The sequence below is a fragment of the Sinocyclocheilus rhinocerous genome, unplaced genomic scaffold, assembly GCF_001515625.1.
Source record: "Sinocyclocheilus rhinocerous isolate Xijiao unplaced genomic scaffold, SAMN03320098_v1.1 scaffold2252, whole genome shotgun sequence".
Lineage (NCBI taxonomy): Eukaryota > Metazoa > Chordata > Actinopteri > Cypriniformes > Cyprinidae > Sinocyclocheilus > Sinocyclocheilus rhinocerous.
Window position 1 is genome coordinate 171539 of NW_015650091.1, and position 11345 is coordinate 182883.

Below are 11345 nucleotides of genomic sequence, written 5' to 3' on the forward strand. Positions count from 1 at the left end.
GTCTAGAACAATTCTTACAAGTACAACACGACGTAGCTGGGCGCCGCGGACAGACGCCGAACGGTGCCACCGGTGTGCCTACACTCATAGAAAAGAATGTATTCGAATTATAAAGACGTGGCGCGACGCTGCGCTTCTAGTCCGGTGTGCGACCGCCTGAAACGCAGTTTTTTTCACCTCCATGCCCAAACGTCTTTGTTTGGGCTTCCGAAAGCGGATGATGTCAGGAAACAGTGGTTGCAATTTATTTTTTAACTCTGTCACCAAGCATGAGAGCATGTTCTAGTACACCCCCAAAACAAAATCAAGACTTTGTAAAAGAGCATAATAGGACCCCTTTAAATATGTATCCAAACTCTGTTGACTTCATTCAGACTATAATTTGCCACAGTTTCAGTATTTGATATGATTTCAAACAGGTAGATTTTATTAATTTCTCAGAGCAGCAGTATATCACTACTATCTATATCACTATCTATATCTATCAGACACAACTTAAGAGAATTCCTACGTAAGTGGTTTGACTCATGGATAATTATTAAGTAATGCGAGTATAACATTTGTGAAGACTGTCTTTCAACATCAGGGAATGAGCCAAAAGTTCACCCATGTACCCTTGAGCAAGGCTCCTAACACTAGGTTGCTCCTGGGAGCCTGTCCCTTTAATAAGATTGCTGTAAGTCACTTTGGATAAAAGCTTCTGTTAAATGGGTACCATCACAGAACCATGGTACCACCATAGTAGGAAAACGGATGCTTTTATCCAAAGTGCTTGAAGTACACTCATTACGGAGACCGTTCCCTTGGAGCAACCTAAGTGTCTCGCTAAAGGGCACAATGGTGATAGTTCATGGATCGCCTGTTGCGCTGCTCAAACTAGTAACTTTTTGATTACAAGCCCAGAACCACTACGTCATCCCATTAATAAAAAAGAAAAAAGGGAAATGTTAGAGAGTGTGGGAATCATCAGTTGTCCTCTGTGTAATGCGGAAGGAGATTCAAGTGCTCAGGAGGCTAAAGGCAATGGAAGACTCTTTTGAGGTTAATCTCTACTGTATATATGAACTAGTTTAATCTGTTCTGCGGCACTATTGATGGATCTGATAGTGATGCTAATGCATTAGTCAGAGATCTTACTGCAGGGCTGAAGTTGCATAGTTATTCTATGCATGCCTGTGTAGCATAAAGACCTGCTTATGCATTTATACAAAGCAGCATGGTGGACGGTACTCTCTCTCTCTCTTGGTTTGTCTTTCTCTAAACACTCAAATTAGAACAAAGAAAGAGTCAACCACAATTTCCATATCTGTCTACCTGTGAACTGTGAAGCATTTTTATATATGTATTTATTTTTCATCTGTGTGAAATTATTTCATACACAAGTAATTGAATTATTTGCTAATTAGTTATTTACACAGACAATCACACACCAGTAGTCAAACCATAATAATTACTTAAGCAACTTAAGAGAGAAAATATATGCATACATTTGTTTGTTTTTCCAATGTTGAAAAATAAGTATAAAAAAAAAATGCATTCACTTTTGCCAATAATCTTGGGGCAGGCTAGTTTTGAGTTTCTTTCTTTTTTGCTTGCTTTCTTGGTCTGTCAAATGCTAAAAAAATTAGTTGATGCATTAACTAATTAACTAAAATTAACTAACAACGAGCATTTGTTACAGTATCTATCTATCTATCTATCTATCTATCTATCTGTCTATCTATCTATCTATCTAGCTATCTATCTATCTATCTATCTGTCTATCTGTCTGTCTGTCTGTCTGTCTGTCTGAAAAAAAAGAAACCATACATAAATCCATGCCGAACCTAAACAGTGCAAATGTAATACAACACAGATTAAGCAGCAAGGGCAATACGAAAATCATCCGGCGGGGTCCTCTGCAATGTCTGCAATCGTGAACAGGGCTCACTGTGATTGCTCGATTTGCACTGGTCGGGGTGGTATATTCTCTTGCCAGGTAGACAGTAATAACTCAAAGCCGGCTGCCACAGACACTCGGATGTTCCCCCGGTGAGACTGATTTGATGAGATGGCTATGCCTCCATTCATTTGACTGAGGGGCCTGAAAAGCCCTGAGCGGATCACAGAGGTTCACATCTTATATCTTCAGTGGCTGAGCCTTGAGAAGGAAATGCAATTACTCGTGTACACACACACAAACCATGCCATTACCAGCACATATGTCTACCCAGATCTATACATGCAAATGTACACAAATATCACATGTTCCACAGCGTGCCGTACAGGTTGTATTGCGTTCTAGATGGGTGAGTTGTGCATCAGTTAACTCCTGCGCTAGTCAAGGAAATGCACCATTTTCCCGCAATCAACTAATAAAACCCAATAACAATTTGTAATTCATTTTAGAGCTGTTTTGGGCTGTTTTGCTGTAATAAAGTCTGTGGCGGATGTTCTGTAAGGTCAGTAAACAACAGAACAATCACAGCAGGTGAGTGCTGCTCACAGATCACTCTCTGAAATTAAAATACATAATGAGAACATCCAACATATGTGCAAGGATTTCACATCAAAAACATCAACAGATTGGTCTGCAACTTGCTTAGAATCCTCCTTGATCCCTTGGCAAGTTTTTTTTTTTTTCGGGATCTTAAACCCCATTAAAGTGATTAAAATGTAATTTATTTTGTGATGAGATTCTAGCGACATGTTGTAAAGGTGAGAGGTGGTTTATCAGATGCAAGAGCATATGGAGCTCACCAGCAGAGGAAACAGGAAGTGATCAGCCAGAATTACCGGGAGATGATGCCGGAGTGGAGTAAGCCGGGGTAAATCAGGGCTATCAAACACTTTTCATTTCCTTTAAACCACTTTACTGTACCATAAAATCTCCATGCATCCGTGAGGGAAACATCTTGCCCCCCACAGACCATGAAAGATAATGAAATAAATGTCTTAAGAGGATTAAAAATGCTTGGCCTGGCAAATCTGTAAACAGCCGGTTCCCTCAGCTGACATGTAACTACAATACATGTGTCAGGAAAAGTTTACAGCTTTCTAAATATTGGTCCAGTGAAGCGGGTGACAGAAGATGCGGGAATGCGACGGCCGTGGGGTTCAGCGCAGAGGAGCAGAAACGAGGGAGGTGATGTACGACTGCTGAGTCTGAAAATGCGCCCGTCAAATTTACAGTCTTGGTGAAGGGGGTGGGAGTGGGAAGATTTGAAAAGATGTTTTCCAATTATAAAAGACTATACAAACCGGGGGGAGGGTAAATGGTGAATGTTAATGTGCTAACTCCAGCTGTGTGTGTGTGTGTGTGTGTACTGCTTCTTAACCTCTGCGCCGACTGATTTATACACCCACTAACACACTCCTGAAGTCCAAGTGTGTAATTAAAGCAGGTTGCTCAAAACGAACATCCATTCCACATTAGTTGCTCTCTCTGTGGATTTACTGTGATGTGGGGTAAAGAGGGTCTTCTCTCAGTGGGGGCAGGCCAAGAAGGTCTATAATACCTGGAGAAGGCAATCTGTTAGCCTTAATATTCATCTTAACTGTCCCAGGACCACCCGAAAGTGTGAGATTTAAAATCTGCTACACTTGCTCATGGCCCCACAGAACTTTTTGAGCCAATCACTTCAGAATGCCATCTGACTAAGTGCATTTTCAGACCCTTAAACTGTATGCTTTGTTCGAAAACAGGGCCTTAAATTGTTGCAATCTGGCATTTTCTTCTTGGTTCGGTTCGCTGTTGGGTTAGATTGCTTTCTCACCACAACTGGATTGCTGCAGAGTTTATTTTTAATTGGGCAGAGACCAGCTTGTCCCAAAGACTATAGATATACAAAGACGGTTCACTCCTATTACTTATGAATGAGAGAAACTGCAACGTGCAATACGGCAGAATATGCCTAAGTGAAAAGTGAAAGAGCCAATCGCTGATTGGAAAAGTCATTGTGTCACTGCAGCGGCCCTTAGAAGCTCCGGTTCCCATATAAACCTGAGACTTGCGCATTGGCTAGTCTAGCTTGAAAAATAAGCCTTTTTAATGATATTTGAGCATAAGGAACAACATTTATGGGGCAGACAATTTCAGATTTTGTTGCTGATTTGATATATGCAATTCAATTGTGAGTTTGGCAAGCAGTTTTTGAGATTTCAGGATTCTCCCATTCATTTAGATAGGACTTGGTCTTGGATGCCCAAAATAGCTGCCCAGAGACGTTGCACATATGGACACTGAGTGAACAGACTTTCCTTGAAAGGCCTTGTTCAGACGATCTTGGACTGATTGTATTGGTGCAGATATAAACAAGACTGTTGTGTTCATATAAGCCTAAACAAACCAAACTAAGGAAGAATATGTGCCAGGTTCTGAAACAAACTTGCCAAACAAGCCAGGCGTGAAAATGCCCCAATGATGCTGTTGATTGGCCGATGGCACCACAACAACGCACACAGTCTTAAACTTTTCACTAGTGACTATCCTGAGTTATGGCATGAGCAACAAGGAAACAGGCAGACAGGGAAGAGTCCATTTCAAACTTGTAATAGCAGTACAAAAAATAACCAGGCACCGTTAAAACATCTACTATAATAGAATAGTGCAAAAAAAAAAAATGTTATTTTGCCAGAACACAAAACAAGTTTTGAATGGTCGAACACAACAATCTTCTAGAGCATGTGAAGAAATCTTACAAATAAGAGGGTGACTATGGTGATTGTATGCTCTCTGACAGCTGACATCTTGATCCTTAGAGTGTAGGGACAATTTTTCCCTACCTGAATGTGTTGTATGGTGAGTTTATGAAAGGAATAGTTCACCCAAAATGAAAATTCTGTCACCATTTACTCACCCTCGTGCTATTTCAAACCTAGAATATGACTTTCTTTCTTACAAGGAACACACAAGATTGTTTTTTTTTTGGTAAACAATATCCTACCTACTCTTTTCCTTATAATAAAAGTAGTAAATGGGTGTGGGTGCTATCAAACTCCAGAATGACAAAAAGCACCATAAAAGTATCATAAAAGTATGCCAAGTCTTCTAAAGTCATTCAACAACAATGTGTGAGGAACAGAGTCAAATTTATGATGCTATATATTGACAATCTTGCCCTAACTGGGCTGACAGGAGTGCCTATGTTTCTCTTAACCAGTGAAATATTTATCTAGCCTTGTTCTTTAAACTGAAGAGCAGACAAAATACTTCATTTCCATGATGCAAATGTCAGGTAATAGTATCGCATAATAGTGTAATATAATGTTGATTCGCTATTACGTTTACAGCAAAAACTCTCCTGATGGGAATGCCAGTCTGATAGGAATGCCCTTCTGTCTAATGCCTTGCAGTTTTATGTCTAGGCTCTGTTTTTAGTTTATATCAGTGCTGACCGATCTGACACTTTGTTCCATTGTCATGGTGATGGAGAGAGAAAATGCATCAAAAGAGCTTTTAAGCTGTGATGATTGCTGAAGTCAAGAGTGTGGACCTCGGCTTCTTGAGTTAGAGACATACTGGTGTTTGATGCTCTTATGCATGACAGTCAGATGTTCCGAAATGTGAGGAGGTGTTATTTAAGCCTAAACTGTTCTCAAAAGACTTGTCTTCTTGAACACTGAGTAAAAATACAACAAAGAGTTCAGTGGTGTGCATTACAGTTCCATTTTTAGCATTTGTCTGTTTTTATTTGAAGGTTTGAATCATCTCCAGACTCAAAGGAAACATATTTATGTTTCCTTGTGCAAATGTTAATACCTGATGCTTTCAGAAAAGATGATTCAGTAAACCAGTGGTTCTTAAAGTGCGATGCTATTGTAAAGGGACTCAAATGGCAGAGCTGAAGAGCTTCAGTGAAAAACGACTTAAATGTCAGTCTCTTTCTTACAATTAGCTATCATAATATAGTGCACAAGTCATATATACAACTTTTATGATAATTTTATGTGCTTTTTGGAGCTTGACAGTTACAATCACCATCCTCTCATCCCTTATTTATGTCCTTTTGTGTTTCCATGTAACACAATGTTTCATAAAAAAAGATTTTGAATGACAAGAGATAATATATCACTTTCTTTCAATGTAGTGGTCATAGTATTTTTATTTTCTTATTTTCTAGAAAGACAGCAGGCAGAGGACTGACTCACCTGTCTGCGAAGATCACGGGTCTTCTTGGTCATCTTGTCAATAGCTGAATTTAATGGGTCTCCTTTTTCCTTTCTTCCGGTCTGCAATAAAAGGGGAGAAAGGTGTAGAAATGTAATATTGCCATTTCATGCCCTGCAAGCTCACAGCAGAAAAAAACATGAAAGAGTAACAAACAAATCAAGAGAGAAAGGTTTAGTTAAAAATGCTGTTGTCTGCCTTGGGTGGGGTTTGGTGTAGTTTTTTAAGAACCTCTTGACACTTGAAGCCTTTAAGTGCCTCTAAATGTAGACACAGCAGGGATGGAATAAAGCAAGTGCCGCATAAAGCAACAACAGGGTGTGAACATAACCAACGATAAAAAAGACAGAGCATTATAGAGCACAGTAGCAGATTTTGGAGACAGACTGACATGAAGGAATCTTCTGTGCTACATTTCTCCTCCACATAAACGGCTGGCCACAGGCAGACCCTAAAATGTCAGGGATTAAATCTTTACAGCAGTATAAAAGCCACATTGTGGTGTTCTGAGAACTCCATGATGAAGCTGAAAGGACACTGTAGCATGAAGCAATTAGAAAATTGCACACAACTCTGAATGCTGCACAACTTGCATCTTTGTTATTTTACCAATACACTACATAGTGAATTGAAGTTAAACATAAAATGAACTCCAGCTTGGAGTTACACCAATGTGAGGGTCCACAATAGAGGTAGCTCTCTATTATATTCCAAGTATGAATCAGTTCTGTTTTGTATCTCCAAACCTTTCATTCAGTCTTCTGGCAGGTTAACTTCAGAGGGAAAATGAACAAATTTGTACAGGGTCACGCTTTCTGAATCATCAATTCACAGGAACTGAATAACATTTGATGACACACTCGATGTGTGGTACAATATGCTTATGGCATGCAGTTAGCTTTGATTTAGAGATGGAGGCAAAGGTGAAAGATCTAACCCAAACCCATTTTTTTTTCAAAATGCAATAAATCTATTGAATCCACTGAATCAATATAGAAGTTATTTTTTTCATATTGAAACTGTTGAAAATGCACAACATAGTTAATCCACATATTAACTTGGTCAATATTAATCTTATATGCAGGCACTGGACTAAAAATACATTCAATCAGTCATCGCTCCCAAAATGAATTCAACGGGTCATCTTGTTAATGCTATAAATTAATTACAGCAATAAAAGAACATGAACAACAATATCACATTAGACCACAGAAATTCCAAAATGACATTTCCCTTACATTCAACTTCCAAAAGTGCATTAATCTTTGCCATGTTACATTCATTTAGTTGACTAGTGCTATACGCTGTATTAACAAAAACATAAATGGCATTAATAAAAACACTTACACTGACAAGCTACGCAATATCGCGTCCATAATCGAATGAGACTCATCTGCGATTATGAATGCGATATTGCATAGCTTGTCAATGATCTACGGCTCTGTGTATCCATCTGAAAGCACGTGATGGAGATTTACTATTAATCACAGAACCGGCTTTACTGACGAGTTCCGCATGACAATCACATGCAATTTATCGTGCAGCCCTAAGTTTGTTTGTTGATCACAAAGTACACAGTAGATGAGGAAAACTAGGATGCCGGGTTTATTCAAAGCGCCACCATTAATATCTAGAGTGCGTGGAATGGTGCGCTGTGATTGGTTGAGTGGATATATCACATTCTGCAGAGAAGGGAGACTGGCGTTTGTCGCGGTTTGGAAAGAAAGGGAGAAAACATGACAGAATAACTCGGCGGATATCGCATTTTGCGTAAAATTTAAAACTGATTTTTCAATACCGACCAGATACAATACTGATTTTGGCAGAAACTCAATTTTTAAAAAATGGCATTTATCGCGTTTTGGAACCAAACTCTTCATATATACATTTACTGACTAATGCGACTGGCTGGCTTTATGAAACATTCTGAAATAAAGGAACACAGATTCCATTATTTATTGTTTTATCAATCCACCTAAAAGGTACTGGGTTGATCAGAAAGAACTAATGACTGAATTTATCTTGAATCTATCAGGTTAGTGGAATCAAATCGATGAAAAAAAAAATGTTTGAAGCACTTAATAGCAAGTAAACAAGCAGAACTGCATATTTTGCTTTGTTTGTAAGTCTGGGAAAGAAATTGTATGTGCTAGTTTGGGTGGACAACAATCTTTATCACAAGGTCTGTAGACATTTCCAATGTTTTATGTACAAGAAAAATCCCTTTCAGATAAACCTCGCCCTCAGTGGCCACATACAAGGTCAATTTTGGTCAGACCATCTCTTGCTGTTTAAATAGGTATTTTCTTAGCCAAAATAAGCTGCAGTGTGGACTAGACTTGATACCGTCTGTCCGACTAGACTTGATACCGATGGAAAAGTCTGGCTAGTTTAGGAGTGTCATGCACAGTCTGAATGCCCCTGTTTGCTTACTGTCTGATTGTTCCAGTGGCTGCCCATAGGAAAGAAAAATCAAAAGTGAGATCTCTTTAACATCTCAAATATGTCTCCTAGACAGAAATGAGGTTACTTTAAGATCGAATGGAGATTTTTGCTTGAGTCTCCTGCTTCTCAAACTTGTCTTCTGAGACAAAAACTCTAACAATCTCACAATGTTCTCCTTTAAAGCTTTAAAATAGATCTCAACAACATCACACACTGTGCTCAGATTTTTCTCCTTAGCTAGAGACTCTGGATCTCTCACATTTGTCTCCTTTAAAGCTTTAGAATAGATCTCAACAACATCGCACAGTGTGCTCAGATTTTTCTCCTTAGCTAGAGACTCTGGATCTCTCACATTTGTCTCTTTTAAAGCTTTAGAATAGATCTCAACAACATCACACACTGTGCTCAGATTTTTCTCCTTAGCTAGAGACTCTGGTGGTCTCACATTTGTCTCCTCCAAAGTTTCAAACAAGATCTCAACAGCGTCACACACTGTGCTCAGATGATTATCCTTGTCTAAAGACTCTGATGGTCTCATATTTGTCTCCTTTAAAGCTTTAGAAGAGATCTCAACAACATCACACACTGATTTTTCTCTTCAGCTAAAGACTCTGGTGGTCTCACATTTGTCCCCTCCAAAGTGTCAAACAAGATCTCAACAGCATTGCACACTGTGCTCAGATTTTTCTCCTTAGCTAGAGACTCTGGATCTCTCGCATTTGTCTCCTCAAAAGTTTAGATTAGAGATCTCAACAGCATCACACTGTGTGCTTAGATTTTTCTCTTTAGCTAAATAATCTGGGGGTCTCATGTTTGTCTCCTGTAATGCTTTAGAAGAGATCTCAACAACTTTACAAAGTGTGCATCAAGTCAAGTACTTGAAAAGCACTAAATAAAGGGGGGTGGCTATATTGATAGTCAAAGGCTATATTGAGAGAGAAATTATGCAGAAATAAGGATAATGTTACTTTTAATGGGACAATGTTTATGTACTTAGGCACATAATTTGTTGTTGGAAATAGTAATGTACCGGATGCTTTAATCAAAACTGATTTACAGAAAATGTAACCCTGGAGCTTTCTTTGCTGAAAGGCACATAAATGGCTTATGACTCAGTCTTGATAATTAATTGACTAATTTGATTATTAATACATATTATATGGAATAAATGTTTGAGCTCATAGTGATGCATTTGACTTGGTGCACACTTTGTAAAGTTATTGAGATCACTTCAGAAATTTAGTGGAGACAAATATGAGAGCTCTCGAGTCTTTAGTGTAGGAGAAAAATCTGAGCACAGTGTGTGATGTTGTTGAGATCTCTTCTAAACTTTAGAGGAGACAAATGCGAGAGATCCAGAGCCTCTAGCTAAGGAGAAATATCTGAGCACAGTGTGTGATGTTGTTGAGATCTCTTCTAAAGCTTTAAAAGACTCAAGCAAAGGTTTCCATTCAATCTTAAGGTAACCTTATTTCTGTCTAGGAGAAATATTTGAAATGGTAAAGAGATATTTTTTTATTTTATTTTTCTTCACTCTGGTTAGCTTCAATGTCATTTATCAACACCATTTCAATCAAAGACAATACATGCATTGTCATATTTGTTTTATGTAGATAGGGTTTTATTGCATAGTGATATTACATGCAAAAATGGGCTGTACAAGACAACATTTAATAGTAAACAAAGAAAAAAAAAAAAACTGGTACACTAGTGTTACATTTGTTACAAAAAAGGTATTGCTCTTATACTAAACATCTTGCACTTGTAAGTCCTTTTTAGTTTGTTTGGAAAATGTGGTGTATACAATGCTGGACATTGAGGATAAATTTAAACATTTAAACTAGTAACCCTTGATATTCTGAGATGTTTTAATGCTATTTAAACTACTATTTAAATTATATTAATACATAACAATAAAAATAAAACTGAAGACATCTTAAGACAAAGCTGATATCTCAATGAGACATATAAGATAATCACCCCTTAGTATCCTGAGCGAAGAGTAAGCTCTGTCAGAGCCATAGACTTGTGGGCAGCACATCGATGTGAAGGCACAACTGCACCTCAGACAGCATGGGTTCGAATCCCAGCTAAAGGTTCTCTACTGCTCCTGTTCAATTCTCACCTGTCCAATTGTTTCCTGTCTCTACTTCTACTGTCCTGACCATTAAAGGTGTAAAACCCCATTGCAATCAAACAAGCAACCTCTGAGTAGTAAAACATTTTTATAATGGAGTCTTGCAAGAGATTACAGCAAGACAATAAAGAGATCTCCCATGTTTCTCACACGTTTCTCTCTCATTGTCATTTTGGATTCCTTTCTTTCAGAACTTTCTCATGTCTCAGTTGTGTCTACTTTTATTTCTCCTAAGGATTTTTAGGAGAGACATCTGAGACACTGTTGAGACTAAAATGAGAAATACATGAGAATCACAACTAAGTCTCCTGAGGTTAGAAAGAGCAACCACTGAGCAATAAAATATTCCTATAATGGAGTCTTGATAGAGATTGCAGCAAGACCACAACTGCAGCTCAGACAGCATGGGTTCGAATCCCAGCTAAAGGTACTTTCCTGCTCCTGTTCAATTCTCACCTGTCCAATTGTTTCCTGTCTCTACTCCTACTGTCCTGACCATTAAAGGTGAAAAACCCCATTACAATAAAACAGCTACCTCTGAGTAGTAAAACATTTTTATAATGGAGTCTCGCAAGAGATTACAACAAGACAATAAAGAGATCTCCCATGTTTCTC

At 38.4% G+C, this 11345-nt stretch overlaps 1 protein-coding gene across 1 annotated transcript in view; it reads right to left on the bottom strand.

The window, feature by feature from the left end:
* ctnna2 (catenin (cadherin-associated protein), alpha 2) overlaps positions 1 to 11345 on the bottom strand; it is a 468558-nt gene that overhangs the window by 83760 nt on the left and 373453 nt on the right. Inside the window, exon 8 of the mRNA XM_016516505.1 lies at positions 6130 to 6210. Within this exon, the coding sequence (XP_016371991.1) occupies positions 6130 to 6210 (81 nt within the window). The remainder of the gene's footprint in view (positions 1 to 6129; positions 6211 to 11345) is intronic.